The 18,205-nt window shown below is 38.6% G+C and overlaps 2 protein-coding genes across 2 annotated transcripts; one reads left to right on the forward strand and one right to left on the reverse strand.

The window, feature by feature from the left end:
- The first annotated feature begins 1,421 nt into the window (after window positions 1-1,421).
- Window positions 1,422-9,837, forward strand: asl (argininosuccinate lyase). The gene is made up of 16 exons (XM_042498651.1): window positions 1,422-1,564; window positions 1,788-1,982; window positions 3,438-3,521; window positions 4,163-4,219; window positions 4,334-4,431; window positions 4,547-4,624; window positions 4,743-4,820; window positions 4,908-4,960; window positions 5,057-5,119; window positions 5,198-5,312; window positions 5,755-5,839; window positions 6,490-6,549; window positions 6,642-6,725; window positions 7,923-8,003; window positions 8,612-8,718; window positions 9,363-9,837. Exons 1-16 carry the CDS (start codon window positions 1,550-1,552, stop codon window positions 9,505-9,507), a joined length of 1,398 nt encoding a protein of 465 aa, XP_042354585.1. The 5' UTR covers window positions 1,422-1,549; the 3' UTR covers window positions 9,508-9,837.
- A 581-nt stretch (window positions 9,838-10,418) lies between these two features.
- ca4c (carbonic anhydrase IV c) lies at window positions 10,419-18,062 on the reverse strand. The gene is made up of 8 exons (XM_042498652.1): window positions 17,975-18,062; window positions 14,566-14,613; window positions 13,458-13,622; window positions 13,196-13,341; window positions 12,778-12,870; window positions 11,970-12,036; window positions 11,670-11,833; window positions 10,419-11,247 (listed from the first exon to the last, which is right to left on the reverse strand). Exons 1-8 carry the CDS (start codon window positions 18,027-18,029, stop codon window positions 11,059-11,061), a joined length of 927 nt encoding a protein of 308 aa, XP_042354586.1. The 5' UTR covers window positions 18,030-18,062; the 3' UTR covers window positions 10,419-11,058.
- Window positions 18,063-18,205: the final 143 nt, after the last annotated feature.

The raw sequence follows: 18,205 nt of genomic DNA on the forward strand, positions 1-18,205 counted from the left end.
TGATGTCAATTCAGGCTAAAATGAAGTGTGGACATAGGTCTGGCTGGTCAGACTGTATAAAAGTCTAAAAAAAAAAGAAGTATATAACATTTATTTTACATACTGTCTATGGGCTGGCTCTGCGATACTTAATTTATAAAATTTAAAAAAATACTGTGTGGTATTTAATTATTTTGTATTTTTAAAATGTATTATTTATTATGTATTTATTGCTACATATGACAATAATGAGACAAGTAGGTACAAACCAGAAAAAAAGTTTTAGAAAGTTGGCAGCCTCATCCAAAACATTCGGGTGTGTACACTGGAAAAAGTGAATATTTCTTACATCTTTCAGTCCACAAAAATCACTCTCGTAATCAACATTCACCTTGAATCTTTCCAACACAAGCTTTTCCAGATAATATCTGTGTAATAACTTATAAGATACTTCCTTAAGCTTATCAAAATTTTTCCATGCTTTCTCCCACTGTTTATGAATGAACTTCATAAATTTAGCTAATTAGCTAGATATTTCAAGAAGGCTTTACTCAACACCTAACCAGTAATCGTTCATTGGCTCACTAAACAAATGTTGCCTGCCAAACAAAAGAAAGAAAAACAAGGCAGATGGAGGGTAAAGCTTGGATGGCCGGGACATTTGCAAATTTGCAAAGCCATACACCATACCATACATAGTGCATGCACAGAGACATGAACACACAATTAAGACAATATATGGAAAGACAAGACCCCACATTTTCTGGAAAGTTTTTTCCCTTACATTATATAATATTTTTTCAGGTGTACAACAAGAGGCAAATTCATTGGTCCACTGTCTTATAGTGCATCTTCTGATTTTCCAGTCAATTATGATGCATGTGTCACTGCAGCGCTGGCAAGTAGAATAACATATTTCTTATAGTGATTCAGGTTAACAGAACTCATGTCCACCGATACTCCTTGGTCCTGCTCGATTTGCTATCCTATTGTCCTTGAGGTCATGATTCTGTGTTTCAAATATTCATCAGTCACGAAACAGTTTCAAAGCTTGTGCAGGAGATCACATTCACTGACTTTAAGACAGATTTTTGAAGCTGCATTTAAATCAAGTGTTGGTGAAGAAACCAACACTTTCTGCCTCTTTTATGAGAATTAGAGTCCCAGAAGGAATAGCATCCCTAACAGTGACAAAGTACATTTGGGTAACAGGGATGCCAAATGTATTCAGGGCAGTTCAACAACAAACAACAAATCATCAGTGGTGAATAACTGGTTTACTAGAATTATATAATCGTTGAACTAATTTAATTGAATAGGGATTTAGTTTTGAACATATAAATGTAGCGATAGTTTATGTTATTCTTACCATTCTTCAGATGACGCAATATGAGCTCAAGCGACTTCAGTGACGTCTTTTAAAGAGATACACGCGGCTCTGGTCGAGTCTACCTCGCTCGCGCGCACAGACTCGCGCAGCACGTCTAGAAGCTGCGAGGTCTGACCGTCAGCTCTTATTCAGCGTCCCCTCAGCCCAAACTGGACACAACTGGTGCAGACACCGACAAAAATGGCCAACACAGAGGTAAGATTAACTGTTTGCTGTAGGAAATCCGACTACCGCCATCTGTGTTATTGTTGTTTTAACACCCAGCTGACTGCTAAAGTGAGCCGTCACACCGGCTAGCGGGCAATTCTTTGTTTTAGCCGATGTATGTTTAGCGGTGTACAGACCAGAGAGTGTATATATACATACACACACACACACACACACACGCACACACACACGTGCCTCCTCTGCACTTTAGGGAAGTAAACTTTGGGGAGGTCGTTTCGTTGGAGACATTGATCCGATCATGGAGAAGTTCAACGCATCCATCGCTTATGACCAGAGGATGTGGGATGCTGACATCCGAGGGAGCAAGGCTTATGTTAAAGCTCTGGAGAAGACAAAGCTGGTCACCACGGATGAGATGAACCAGATTTTACATGGGCTGGATCAGGTAAACACACACACACACGCACACACACACACACACACACACACACACACTTATCCTGCCCCTAAGGCACTGTTCGTTAATCATGAGAGGAGAGGGGGCGGTGCAAAAAGAGGAAGACAAATACTTTTTAAGCACTGGGGAGGCACTTTTTAAAAATATTTTTTCAGCAGATTTTAAAATACATTTTGGTGATTTTTTATCATTATTTTGGCAAAGCTTGGAGACAATGTTAAAGCTGTTTTTTTTTCTTTTAAAAATCTTGGCGATTATTTTTGCCCTTCAAGGGTTTTATCAATGTTTTTTGTTATCATCAAAGATTTTTTGGCAATTTTTAAAAATAGTTCAGCTTTTTTCATGCAGTTGTCTGTCCTTTAAAAATACTTAGCAGAAATTGTCAAAATTACAGCATTTAGCAAAGTCAGAGACTGTATAGACAGAAAGGGAGGGTCATGCACTTTACGAAAAACTCAGGGAAGGAGCTTCACTCCCCTCCTCTGATAAATAAAGAGTGGTCTCTAATCCCATGCCTCTCCCTAACCTACACCTAATTGTAACCTAAATTTGGCCAAAAAGTCCTCACTGTGGTGTTTTTTTTTGTCCTTACTATGTATTATATATAACCACAAACACACACTCACACACAGCTGCACTCTGTCAGGAAAAAAGAAAGTTCACCACATCATAAATCCAAGCTGACAATTTACAGCGAATGACTATGATTATGAACTTTGTGATCCCAGTTCTCACACTGACGTGCAAGAAAATGCACCGCTGTTGCATTATGGGTATGTTTGTCACAGTGTGCCCTTCAGTGTAGATGAAAGTTAATGGATGACAGCTGAAAATGTGCCATGGCGCAGAATTCCTGTCTGTATTATGCTGAGTTTGTGGTGAACAATACTACCATCATGTGACAGATGTCAGCTGCCAAACAGTTTCAGCAAGTCTTTCACCCACACAGCCAGGTCGGGTTTCCGGGTGCTCTCTCTAACCTCATGTTGTGCTTTGGCAAAACGAGCTACATCGGGTAACCTGAACAAACACAGAAACACAAAACTACCATAAATACTTACTGATGCCTAGAATTCAGTGGGTCCAAATATGTGTGCTGCTTCATATTACCGTCTAAAATGGTGTTTCCCAACTGGTCCAGACTTCTCCTTAGTCATTAGTTCAAGGTTCACACATTAGATAAATGACCACATATTCAATTTTATTTCACAAAATGTAAACATGTTGGCTAAAAACGAAGAAAGAACAAATAGAAGTGGCATCTTGAAATGAAAGCCCTGTGCTGGAAATTCACCCTCGAGTGTATTTTTTTGGACCATGACCCACCAGTTGGGAACCACCGATCTGAAATAGCTGTTTGTGTTTATTCATAGCAATGCAAAACTATTTAATTGCACTGTTTGTTTTTAGCCTACTCAGTCACATAGTCCTTATATCCTCCAGGTTTCTGAGGAGTGGTCCAAAGGTGTTTTTGAGATCAAAGCTGGAGATGAAGACATTCACACTGCCAATGAGCGCAGGCTAAAGGTGAGGTGGAGCCTGTTTGTTTTTCATAACTCTGCAGAATAAAATTGGATTTCACGTAATTTATATTGTTCAAAATTCTGTATTTAAGGCCTCTGTCTCAATAAGGAGGCAAAATTATGTTTGTCAGCCAGATAATAACACGATTATGAAGTTTTATTGCTGCTTTTTGTAGTTCAGGACATCATTAACACTGTAGCACTAACACACTGAACTACACTGAATGTCGCAGCATTTCCAGATGTCAATAATTAGCTTTTTGTGTACATTAATATAATAAACCATGAGAATGATGGCTATAAAAACTTATAAATGGATGTCATACTTTGGCCAGAGGCATTGTGTGGAAAAAGCCAAACCATCAAGACTAAACAGGATATGCCTGTTTAGTCTTTCAGATTGTCAGTTTAGCTCCAGAGGTGTGGCATGCAATTATTTTCTCACTTCAGAGGTTATGTTAGTTTGCTGCCATTTAATAACACCTCGTGTCAACATCACATGGAGCGTTGGGAGGAATTATTCACTATAATTAGCATGTTAGTTATGGGCTATACACACACATGCACATGGTTTACATTTAGTTTTCGAGGCTTTGTAAGGGCTGTCATTAATGTTTTATTCCTTTAACTGTTTTGTTTCTTCAGGAGCTGATTGGTGCCCCTGCAGGGAAGCTGCACACCGGCAGGAGCAGAAACGACCAGGTTTGTCTTTAAAATATTATTATGTCATCATTTGGAGTTACAGCCCATAGATCACCTCACTTTAAGGACTCGCTGATATCATGAGACCGTGCTGTGTACGTTTTGGTCTCCCAGGTCGTTACTGACATGAGACTGTGGCTGCGAGATGCCATCTCAACCCTGACGGACAATGCCCTGCAGCTGATGTCGACCATGGTGGAGCGGGCAGCAGCGTAAGACAGAAACACACAGCTACACTCAAACACACACTTGTTGCTGTGATTTTTTTTTCTTTTTTTAAGTTGCCTTGCAGCGTCTTCTGTCACAATAGCTCTTTCTGAACCTCAGAGAAATTGACGTCCTGTTTCCTGGTTACACCCACATGCAGAGGGCTCAGCCAATCAGATGGAGCCACTGGATTCTAAGGTGACCTTTTTAGAGCGAACAAACATGGCATGAGTCTCACCTCATATATCAGGCGATGTTTTGTTCATGTCAGTCTTGTGTTGCTCTTTCCCAATTTGCTGGTTGGACCAACCCTCAGTCATGCTGTTGCTCTGAGCAGAGATGTGGACCGGCTTCAGGAGATCAAGAAAAGAGTTAATGTTTTACCTCTCGGCAGGTATGCAGCAAACAAACACACGTGTCCGACACTGATTTACATCCCTGGATGTGATCGATTAACAAGAATCTTTCTTGTTGTTTTCAGCGGTGCCATCGCTGGAACACCGTTTGACATTGACAGGGAGCTGCTGCGGAAAGGTCAACCAAAAAAAAAGACATATCACCGTCCTGTGTCTTGTTAATTTATTTAAAAAAATATTAAAAACTGAAACTATAATTTCTCCTCACCTGTAGAGCTGGACTTTGATGGCATCAGTTTGAACAGCATGGATGCCACGGGCCAGAGGGACTTTGTTGGTGAGTAAATCATACATGTCGGTCAGCTGTCAATGAAAATATATTACATTTAAATTGAAAATGTCTGTTTTTTTTTAGCGGAGTTCTTGTTCTGGGCTTCGTTGTGTGTGACCCATCTGAGTAAGATGGCCGAGGACCTGATGCTGTACAGCACGAAAGAGTTCTCCTTCATCTCACTATCTGATGCCTACAGGTCGGTTTGGGTTTAATTACATAATGCTAAGTAACTGCACAGCTTTGGGTTAAATTATTAATTAGTGGTGTTTGTACAAAGCCTCACATTACAGCAATTCATTAATATGCATTAATAAATAATAAACTTTTCGCCTTCATATGCTTTACGATCACACAGTGACTCTGCATCGTTAGACCGTGTTAACCAGCATGCTTTAGTTTATTTTTTTCTGTGCTGTGTCATTTTACTTTCCTGTTAATTATGAACTGACATTGTTTTACTAGGATGGAATATATTTTCACATTTGGTGTGTGTTACCATATCAACTTTACTCTTAAATTTAAGTGTTATTAAAATGGTCAAGTCTTAAATTTAACTTGTTTTTACATGTAGACACCCTGAGTACATCACTCTAACACACAGTGTTTCCCTTCTTTCTTCTCACTTGCTGCGTGTTTAGCACGGGCAGCAGTCTGATGCCCCAGAAGAAGAATGCTGACAGTTTGGAGCTGATCAGGAGTAAAGCAGGTCGTGTTTTTGGCAGAGTAAGATCCTCCGACTAAAGATTTGCCTTTGTTAAATCATCTGTTTATTTGTTCTTTGAAGGGCCAACTTTGCTTGTTGTTTTTCCTCATTAGCCCAAATTTGCGAACTCTTTGGGCCAGATGATGTAAAATAAAATGCATAGCGTGGAAAAGGAACTAGTCATGCTGAAAAGACCCTTTAGGTTTGTGAAATTAAATGCTGATATTTGGTATATTTACAGCAAACACATGAAAACACTGCAGTTAGTGCAAGTGAAGACCACATTTCCCATAAGCTCTGCTGCTTCTTGTTTTAAAGTTCTCTTTTACTGATTAAAAGAGGATTGTGCTTCCACAGCAAACTTCACTCCTAAAAGCTTTCCTCTGGAACATCAGCGCCTTTGTGCCAAAAAGCTACCCCCTATTTTTCTTTTTTTTTTTGCAGTATCAAGTCTGGCAGCTCTGTGTAAAAGTTTTTTTGTTGTCAGAGCAGCATTTAAACTTGCTGTGCTTCGACACAGTTTACTGCTTTACTGTTGTACAAGTTTAGTAATACAAACCCCTTGTGATGAACCGTTTCATTTGGACGGGGTCCATTTAGCTTTTTTTTATTTTGTATGACTTGTTGCAGTGCTCTTGTCAAACTCAGGTTTTGACTTTGTGTATTCCAGTGTGCGGGGTTCATGATGACTCTGAAGGGCCTGCCCAGCACCTACAACAAAGACCTGCAGGTGGGATTTAAGTGCTTTCACTTTATGGGAACAACCCTTTTTCTTTTCATTATTTCCTTTTGACTTTTTGTGACGCTGTCTTTCTTTTCTAGGAGGATAAGGAGGCCATGTTTGACTGCTACGATACTGTTCACGCTGTGCTGCAGGTGACAACTGGAGTCATTTCAACTCTCAAGGTCAGAGACTTAAGTCACTGTTATTTTTAAGAAAAAATGCACAAATTGGCCTCATGGGTACAAAGAGGTTGTGGATCAAAACTGTGACTTCTTGCTTTTATTTTGTACAAAAACGATGACCTCCTTAGTTTGGCTACACTAGAAAAAAAGCAGTACTGTTTTACTACAGTTTTATTCCTTGCATGCACCTACGTTAGAGGAATTGACATTGTAAATCACAAAGCTTTCTGTGCTCCAAAACACTCCTCTTGGCAATCCTCTCTCCAAATCACACTGATGTTTCCAACGTTTTCTTCTGGCAAAAAAAAAAAAAATCTCTTGTGAGATTTTAGAACGAGACTTCTCATTAGGAAGACTAAAACCTTTCCTTGAATTTTTAAGACACTCAATCTGATCCCGTCAGTGGCGAAAACAAGCAATTTCAATGGACATGCTCCAAGTGGTTACGTTGCAGCCTGTTTCACCACTGCCGGCTGCAGCGGTCTCTCCCAATATTAGACTATTTTCAAATATTGTTGTTCCCACCTGTCAGTTAAAACAACAGGAGTTCAAAGGCTCTAGGTTGAAAATAGCTGCCTTTTTGAGATGAATTGAGAAAAATGATCAACCAAGTACTCGAAGAAAGTTAAAAGATAAACTCAACCCACTTGATTTTTGTGATGATGAATTTTTGTCAAAATATTGGTTCACCAAGGAAACTGTTTTGGAGCTGAACAGGGAGACCGGGCCAACTGTCATCATGAGTACCGTCAAGATAGCAACTTATTGTTAGTTAGCAACAATGTAACATTGTAACGTAATGTAACGTTTACGAAAAAGGAGCCACTGAAACATTTAACACCCCCGCCCCCCTCCACCGCTCTTTTATACTTACTAGCTGCCAATAGCATGCTGATTAGGTATTTATTTATTTAATGTATTAATTTATTGTTTTAATTTCCCTGATTAAACTCAGTTTAAATTTGGTTTAAAAAATAAACTTGGCTTTACTAAACCAAGAATAAATTTCAATTGTGCAACAGAGCTCTGTTGAATTCAAATCTGGATTTACTCATTTTAAATCTAATTTAGATTTAGATTAGACGTAACATTAGGTTAATTTCATCCTTGTGGGTGCAACCCAGCCTATAAGAGGAAAGATTTTTAAGCCTTTTGAAAGACAAGATGAAAATGAGTTTGTTTCCTCTTATGTTTCAGATTAACCAAAGTGTGATGGAGGCGGCACTCAGTTCGGATATGTTGGCCACAGACTTGGCCTACTACCTTGTGAGAAAAGGGGTGAGTAGTGTTGAGGAGGAGGTTCAGACGGAGAGGTTTACGTTTGTGGGCATTGCTCAGAAAGCAACAGCATGCATTTTCTAAATAGAAAATTACGAACTTGAGTCAAAATTAAACAAATTTCCACCTTAATTATGATAAATAATGTTCTCAATTAAACTAACCACGCACAGGAGAAACTTAGGAGAAAGAGACTCTGCTCACCAGCACTGCTGCTCCGTGTGATGATCAAGAACAAGCGAGTGATGGGGTTTGCAGGGTTTAGATAGGGAGTTAACAGGTGAACTCAATCAGATTAATGAGTGAAGAAAGAGTTGAAGCAACCAGTCAGAGGCAAGGGAAGGAAAGGAAGTGAGGTAGGTGAGGAAAAGAAGTGTCAAAATAAAGAATAAAGATAGCAATCTTTACTGCTAGTAGTGTTTCAAATATTTCCATCCAAATATCTATTGTAAAAATATCTTTATAAAGTTGTTAAAAAGATATTATAAATAAATTTTTAAAAAAAAATCTCAGGCTTTATTTAATGTAATGATGCAGTTTGAATATTCTTAAGATGCTGAGATAATAATTTGAGTGTGGCTGAAACACTCTGTCATTCTGTGTTGCAGATGCCGTTCAGAGAAGCCCATGGTATCTCTGGTAAAGCTGTGTTTGCAGCTGAATCCAAAAATGTGGCCTTGAATCAACTCACTGTGGACGACCTGAGAGCTATTAGGTGACTGTCTTCTTCTCATACTCACACACATACACACACACACAAACACACACACAAACAGGATCAGGATCATATTTGGAATTTGCTGTGTACATGAGCACAGCAATATGTGGTTATTCATATTCCCCATAAGTATGAAAATACCACGAACAGAGTTACTGACGACTGCAGTCTATTTGCGCAGGCACTGTGATGTTTACGAAAACAAACCAGCAATGGGAGATAAGGGGGACAGGAAATAATAAACACTACATTGGACATTCTTCTCTGCTCCCATCACCATGTAGGACAGTGGAGCAGTGGATGAAGATACGCAGCCTCTTTCATTACCAAAAGACAAAATTCAATTTCTTCATTTCTCCAGAAGTGAGAATGTTGCTGCCGCTATTTTTTATACATCTGTTACATGACTTGGCTGAAGCTGTGCCTGCTCAGGAAGTCGGCATCTCTCAATAACCAGGCTAGGGTGTATACATGCAGCAGTATCCCGTTTTCTTCTTTTCGATACATGTGTTTACATGCAGAAACACGAAAGGGATACTTCAAAAAACCTGATTAAAAAACAGGTTATTCATTCCCTTGTCCAACACACTGATCTGTTTCCCTTCTCGTTCTCTTCCCTGCGTGCGTTCTGTCATTTTCAGCCCCCTGTTTGAAAGCGACGTATCGTCAGTGTGGGACTACACGAGCAGTGTGGAGCAGTACAGCGCCCCTGGAGGCACAGCCAAGAGTAGCGTTGCTGCACAGGTGGAACACCTGAGGAACTGGCTGAAGAAACACACACAGTGACCTCAACCTAATTTCACCTTAAAAATTTGAATCAGGTTTATTGCCACAATTTAGATTCCTGTTAAAATGTCAGACTGAGGTCAAAGGGACTTATTTATGACTTGAAACCTACGTTGCCTTTCAGACATTCTTCTTCCTACTTTTTAACTACATGTGACATTTCAGTTGGCTGTTACCATAGACAGTATATAAAGATATACAGATGTTATACAGATATACACCTTTATATACAGTCTATGGCTGTTACTATTGGACATGTCAATTGATCATGCATCAGTCATGTGTAAGTGAGGACCCGGCAATAAATAAATGTTAAGTTTTACACACTGATCTATTAAGGCTGACTGATTTCCACCACTCACCTGTGGCAATTCATCCTCCTGTCTACACCCACACACACTCAAGATGGTGCTGTTTAATGGCACAGAAAGGTGTGTGTTTACAGCAGAGGCAAAAACAGATAGAATTTTAAGTTATGTATATGTGTTAACTTTTATTGTCTGTCTTTCATTTAATGTTAACATTAGGTTTTGCTACCATGACCAGATTACAGTCATGAAACTCATCTTTTTTTATGGTGTTTATACAGAAACTTTATGTAAAAATGCTGAAAAAACAGAAACTATCAGTGATCCATTTCAGATTTTACTGACATGAAATCAACATTATTCCTAAAAAGCCCAATCAGAGTGTCCCTAATGTCAAAATATTAAAGTCTCATTGGTAATATCACAAGGGTTCAAACAAATTCATTGGTTAATACTGTCAATTTATTGTTTTTTTTAACAGTAAATCTGACAGCACATTTCCCCCTGGTTTTAGTTTAATGAAAGTTGATTACAGACAAAGCAACGCATAAAAGCACTTAAAGAGAGTGATTTCATAGGCAAGAACAGAAAATAATGTATAATGCAGGGAATCTTAGGCATTTATGTACATGTAGAACTCGTTTGGTTTTTCCTAAAAAATTAAGAAATGTACAGTGCATCTAGAAATGCCTTGATGTTCTGATCTACTTTTAACTGTCTGAACGACAGTGAAGAAAACAACACACGACAAGTAAAGAAGAAAAAGCAGTTCATGACAAAGGAAAGTCCTTCAGCTTGCAACTATCAGAAGGAAAAAAACCTATTGTAAACCCCAAATCCTACACTTTGATTTTACTTATCACACTTTTAACTCACTGAAAAAACACATAAAAGGAACAGCAGATTACTGGTAATGTAAAGCTATAGCTTGTGGATATAAAATATTGACCCCTAATGACAAAAAATAAGGAAAGTTGACATTAAGGCCTGCTGAGGTAAAGATCCTACTCACACACTAATACTTAACAGAGACTAAGTGCTATGCACAGCTGAATTCCTGTCACTTTGCACAATAACTGGATTTAGCGCACCGTAGTTTGTGTGCAAATGCAGGTGACATTACGTTTAATGAATAACTTTAAAAATAAACCACAGTTTGTTGTTTCACTATCACACAGGTTAAAGTTGCCTTTATACATACAGTAGCTTTTGTCTCTTAAATCAGGTGTTTTTATGTGCTGAGTCAGTGTATCAGACACGTTGTCCCAAGCACAACTGAGAAAATGCCAAACCACAAGTGGATTACACTCGTCAGAGCTGCACTTGCCTTGGACCGGTACACGACTCTGCCGTCCAGAGGCTGCGTAGGTCTGAAGATGTCGGTCATGGGCTGTCCCGTCCAGAATCGACACTGCTTAACTATTGCATCCAGCTGGAGTAGAGAGGAAAAGACTCAACTTTTTTTTGTCAAAGGTTGCAGTACACAGTAATATATTTATACTGCAAAAAAGGGACACAAATGTGCCTTTAAGTGGCTTTTTTCAGGCACTGATCCTTCAGACTTTCAACATTTACTTTTCACTTTTCCAATGTTCAACTTCTAGCTCTCAAAAAATAAAGTCATTGCAGACAATTGTTATTTTCCATTCCCAAAAATATAATATCAACAGTTTTATTTTGTATTGGGATTATATATCTCTTTAATGATAACGTTAGATAAACGATCTAAAGTACTTTAAAAGCCTCAACTGTATCTTGGTTTTACATCAAGAGTTCACCAATTTTTTGAGGAAAAACAACCAGGACGAGTCACTGGTGTGCCGGCCCCCGATCCTTAAATCTATAGTAGCTCACCTGTCGACTGCTGATGGGTAAGGTCCTGTGAAACACCGTCCAGGCAACAGCCTGTTCACACCCTGGAGTCGTCATGGAGCCCACGTAACGGTAGTAACTATGGAGGTCCTTTGCTGATGGGATAATGTCACTGAGTCGAAAGTTTCGGATCACTGTGCTGCTGCCTAAACACAGAAAAAGGGGAAAAAGTGTTTGGAATGAAAATTAGATAGGGTAAAGATGAACAATAGACTGAAAAAACATAGATTTTATTAAAAGTCCTTTTCACTGAGAAAAAAAGTTAAGAAACCATAGTCATACCATTGTTTTGTACTCGGCCCAAAGCAGCTATTACTGCATCCAAATCAGGATGATCATCTGTTGTTTCCTGCAAGGAAATGCCATCAGTATTATGACACAAACCTTTATCATTTATTTTTTATCCAGAATGTAGTCATGAAGACACATTTAAAAAGGAAAGTTCACCACAAATTAAAAAAAAATCTTCCTCTTACCTGTAGTGCTGGTCATAATCTAGATTATCTTGATGCGAGTTGCTGAGTGTGAAGATATCAGCCAGAGACATATCTGCCTTTTATCCAACACAATTAAACAAGGTGGCCCTCCACTCTGCTCATGTTGCTCAAAATGTAAAAAATACATTTAAAAAACTCAACAGCAATGTCATCCCACCATGTGCATTTGTTGACATCACAGTAGCAGCACCCGGAAACATAAGCAGCAGACACAGAAGGATACCTTGAGAGTAATGTGTGGACGTGGAAGTCCACTGACAAAGCAGCTACATGTGACAAACTGGATTGAGAACATGTTGGATTATCTTGAGTAACCAGGTCATAATTTCTGGAAAAGGACATTGCCATTACATTTTTAAATTGTTTTTTTGGGGGGGTTTAAGCACCACAGGCCAAGTGCCATCTAGTTCCATTATATTTGAGAGAAGGCAGATTTCTCTACGTCCAACATCTCCAACACTGTAACTCACACCAAAACAATCTAGATCATAAAAAGCACTACCAGTAAGAGGAAAATACATTTTTATGACTTGATTATTATTGTGATCATTATATTATATTATATTATATAACTTGTATTTTTAATGTATTACCTCAAACAGGAAGGCCAGCAGAGCTATACCCGCCATATCATGCTCCGCCTCTGCCAGAGAGCCGTACGGTTCCTTGATGTGGACTATATGCATCTAGAAATGCAAAACATAGCAAAATGAGTCACAGTATAGCGAGTGACATTTTAAACCACAGTGCACCCAACAATTTCAAACACATTTGTTAAAATATTAACTCTTTTCATTATTGCTTCTGATTAACTGGCAAATACCAATTTGAATATAAGGCTCATTAAAAATCTCAATAAATATGACCTTATACAATGTTATACTGCCCCCAAATGAGAGACATGCAAATCACAGCTACAGTTAACTTTTGTGCTGACTAAAAGATGTTTTCCAGGAAGACACTTTCATGTCCAAACCAACAAAATGATAAACTGGCTCCTCTGTGACGTACCTCCATGGGAAACCTCTCTCCGTCAATGGTGTGCTCTGACCCTGGTCTGCCCTCACCTCCCCAGTGGAAGTGAAACTGGGCGGCTCTGTAGTGACCAGGCAGAGCTCCTCCAGTCAGTCGGACCGACTGCGGCAGAGCAAAGTGAGCTTCATGAAAAAGAAAACAGGTGTCAGATTTACAGTATATTAAGAAACCAGAGGTTTTATACATGTGGGAAAAACAGTTTGGAGGGAAGAGAAAAATAAATTGGGCTCATCATTACCAGAGTGTCCTTTGTTTTCCACCGTTATGTTGATTGTGTTGGTGTGGCCGATGAAGTTGAAGGGTGGCAGGGCGCTGTTGACGTGCACTTTGCTGGTGACAATGTTAATTGGTGATTGGCGTAATCCTCCACAGCTTGGAAACTGAGCTGCCCAGCGGGTGGGATCTGAACACAAACAGCAGCACCAAAGTCATTCAATTTTAGGCTTCACTGACACTGGTGTTTTTTAACCCATGCTGCTGAGAGAACAGGTCAGTCGAGGCTGCATATATACAGTAAAGTTCTTCTTACTCATAGCATCATTAAAGCTCCATAAAACACAATAACATTCACCAGGACTGTTGTGAAAATATAAGTAGTAGTAGTACTGACAATGAACATTATAGTCTTCTGTTTTGATGCATTGCAGAAGAACTGTCTGTAAAACCATAAAGATAATATCTACAATATCAAGAATGACAATTTTAATTTAAGTTGCTAAAAGCCGAGTGTGATGATGTCATCTGGGTTATCTGTGCTCGGGCTTGAGACGCCTTGTGAGTCAACACAACAACCCATGAACCCCACAAACAACCCAAACCCAACATTTTATTCTGGCTGTTCACAAAGCTAGAGGTGTGATGTTTGAAAGAAGTGAGCATTTAAGAGGCAGGAGGATCTGATAAAGATGCTTCTGAGCATTGCATGATGGACATCAGAACAAAAGACAAAAAAGTTTTTAGTTTTCTAAAACTGGTTTCTTTGTTCAGCAGAAACAAGCGGTGAACATGTCATCATAAAACTAAATGAATGGGGTGAGTAAATCTGAGTAAATAAATGCCGTTTTAAACATCCAGCAGACATACAGCAACATTTAAATTCATTCAGAGTCGTCTTCATGTCCATACGATGAACGTATGACCAATATTCACTCTTTTAACTGTTTTTAGTCTCCATCAACACCTGAGGAAAATATCTGACTCTTGAGCTGCAAAATGCTGCACTGAACAGGTAGCACACAGTGGTTTTACTTTACAGATAACAAGCTTGTGAAGGATATTTCAAGTGCGTTCTTTCAAGTTTGGGTTTGTCTCTTCAAACACATGGCAGTCTTTCCATTTGGTCTTACCTCTGCATGTGTCGTCACAGGAGTACTGGCTCTGGTAACACCACTGAGCTGGAGAGAAAGCAAAGCACTCAGTTCAGACACAGACACACAGTGAGCTCTTGTCCAGGTCACTTTTGTTTTTTTCCAGTTAATAACTGAGTATTAATGCTTCTCATTTTCACGCTCCATTAGCCACAGTGTTTTTTGTTCTCGGTCAGCAATCTTACTCACTGACCTGCTGATGTGTTTGTGCGCTGCAGCTAAACTTTGAGAGGTCTGAGCAAGTAAAAGTCACACACACACGCACACGCGCACACACGCACACACGCACACGCGCACACACACGCACACACACACACACACAGGCCAAGATAATTATTAATCCTCATATTACTAATCCTGTCCTTCAGATGCGTTTTTGTGCTCATCAGTAAAATATAAATTGTCTCTTAGCAGTTAAATGAACTAAACTTGACCAATGAATGATGTATGACGGTCACAGGACTCACTCAGCGACCTCTTCACCTGCTGCTGAGCTCACTGCAGTTTAACTGGAGGTTACACAAACACTGAAAATAATAACTTTTGAACTTGAACATGTAGGGTTAAAAAGAAACCACAATGACAGCTTTAATTTATGTATCCGGCCAAATGGCTGGAAAGCTCCTTTAGTGACAATAGAAATTCGTTAAATTATATAAATATGAAACTAAGTTTTTCTCCACTGTTAAAAACAAAAAGTGCTCAGGTTCAAAAGTAAAAAAAGGGGGGGGGTTATATGTGTGTAAAATCTTTAGTCATCATACTGAGATTTTATCAGACTTTTCTTTGTTTTTTTCTCTGTTTGTGTATTTGTGCATACATATATACATGTACTAGTGAGTTTGTATGTGCATGTCCTTGTTTATTGCTGCTAAAATCAATAAAGACATTGTTGGGAATAAAAAGTACTGAACTTGTGAGGTTTTTCTTTGTTTCTCACTGTTAGCATTACAAAAACAGCCCCAACAACCAATCAGAGTTGAATAAATAGACCATTGGCTGATGTATGATATTAAAACTAAAATAGACACATTGGCATTCTTGTATATTATAACAATTCACAAGTGTTGAAGCTGTGATCGTAATGCCTGTTAAATCAATAATCATAGTGGGACTTGGCACGTTAAAATAAGTCCATTATTGATTCCAGTGATTGTGTCTGAACCAAACACAGCAAGTTAAAGACTAATTTTTAATCAGGTGTGGTTGCCGTTACACTGATTGGATCGCTGGCTCAGAAAAAGCTTTATCCAACTCTGTAACTGCACCGCTGCATTAAACGTGTCCATCAAACAGGAGCTGGTGAAGTCTTTTATAGTCTTGTGCTGTGGTTGTGTATTGTGTGGCTGATGTGAATGAAACTCCAGCGTCTGACTCCGCGGTGGGAATGAAAGGCGCTATAGAGACCCATTTAGCTAATATAGGAACACAGATTAACCCCGCTGTCTCCCACAATGCCATTCTCTGAAAGGGGACAAGAGTTCTCACCAACTGAGAACAATGCACAGGTGGAGGTTGGCTTTGCTCCACCTGGCTCATACACCTGTGCCAAAAAAAAGCAGCACAGGGAAGTCAAACATGAGACAATCCACTGTTTTCTTTTCCTTTCTTTACACTTAACCTACATTATAATTTTTAATGATCCAGTATCCGCAAATATTGCATAAATCAGCTGTTCCCAACTTTTCTATTTCTAGGTTTTATTCTGCCTCTGGTATTTTCTCACTTATGGTAGTGTTTCATCAGTTCCTGGTTTTAATGAGTACTCCTATTTTTTTTTAGTGTTTTACTTCATCAGAGTTTTGTTTTTATTCATGTTTTGTGTGTGTGTGTGTGTGTGTGTGTGTGTGTGTATGAAGCACTTTGTGTTTCAGTCTCTTTATATGAGAAGTGCTATACAAATAAAATCTGACTGATTGATCTCGGCATCTGACATCTACAGTTATTGTAATACATCCATGGTTGTAATCTGAGCTTCTCTGTTCTTTGTTTTGGTAAATGTGTTTTGGTAAATCTGAGCCCACGAGTCCCTGTTTGTATCCCACGGGAAAGCTAATGGCTGCATCTTATACGACAGTTACTACTAATAAAACCCCCTTAAGACCGTTAATTCTGTCAGCACTGTTAGCAGCTAAGTGCTGACTCAGCCACCTCCATGTTGAGAGCCGTGTGCAGACAATGCTAGCTCAGGCTCTGAATCATTCGCTCTGAATATCACAAAAAAGCTCCTGTAAAACAAAGCAACATCTTCTCACACCAGGGCTGCAAAGATTAATCCAATAACCAATTAGTTCATCAACTGAAAGTTCATGAGCAACTGTTCTGATTAATTCGATTAATTGTTAAAGTTGCAAAAATGCATCAATTCCTTGTCATTTCTCTTGGCCATAACTAGGTAGCTGCTATGTAAACTGTGCAATACAACACAAGCGTGTGATAACTTTCCCCTTTTTTTGTGCAATAATTCTCCCCCATTATTCCTGTGTCATTTCCAGGAACTATTTATTGATTCATTTATTCAGTTTTTAATACATATTTATTCATAGAGTTTTTTATTATTATTATTTATTTAAAATCTCTATATACAACTGTCTTTGTTTTTAAACACAGCCATGCTCGTACATTCGTTCTGCTCTGTATCTCTGATGTCTTTGCTGATAGACAATAAAAGGAATCTTGAATCAAATGGGAGGATTTGGTGTCTTACATTGTAATTAAACATTTTCGACTGTTGTTCGTACCAATAAAGTCATTCAATGACATTACCTTGAGCTTGACAGTTTTTCCACAGGTATTTTTCACTGTTTTTTGTTTGCTTGCTTTAAAAATATATATTTTATGAACCCAAAGGTTTAAAACTGGTTAATGATAATCAGTGGATTATTAATTGGTAATGAAAATAATTAAACCAGCTCCACTCAAAAGCACTCATCACTTTTTGTATACAGCCAGTTCAACTAACGCCTTTTTTTTAACCATTTTGTTTTAACTGCCCTTAAAATGTCAAATTAGCCAATCATTTGTATGAAACAAGCAAAGATCGGAGAATAATTAGTGAGAATATGCACATCTTTGTGTTGCAGAAATATTTTACTTTTTGGGGTTTTTTTTGGTAAGATGCCATATTCACAAATCATCTAACATAATGAAATGATGAATCAGTCTATTCAGTATATATATCATTATATATATATTTTTAATCTATATTTTCACCTCTGTAACATTATTTTTAATAAACAATATGAATAAAGATTTTTAAAATGAAAAACTCCCAAATTAAAAGAATATGTGGCCAAAATGTAAACTGGGTCCAAAAAACTGAACCCAAGCATGGTATTTGATTGGGTTTTAATTTTCCTATATGTGTTTGTGTGTGTGCGTGTCCTACCTGTGCACTGAGAGAGGACAGAAAGCAGAGTCAGGAGGTAGACAGAAAAGTCCATGATCAGCACAGAGACCAGAGAAGATCCCGACAGACTAATTTCAGCTACCTTCACATACTGACCGAACTGCATTTGAGGGTGGGCCAAAGATGGTCATGAGTTTGACAAAAGGTGTGTGTGTGTGTGTGTGTGTGTGTGTGTGTGTGTGTAACAGGGTGAGCAAAAGTCACTAAGAA

The sequence above is a fragment of the Plectropomus leopardus genome, chromosome 13 (genome assembly GCF_008729295.1).
Source record: "Plectropomus leopardus isolate mb chromosome 13, YSFRI_Pleo_2.0, whole genome shotgun sequence".
Lineage (NCBI taxonomy): Eukaryota > Metazoa > Chordata > Actinopteri > Perciformes > Serranidae > Plectropomus > Plectropomus leopardus.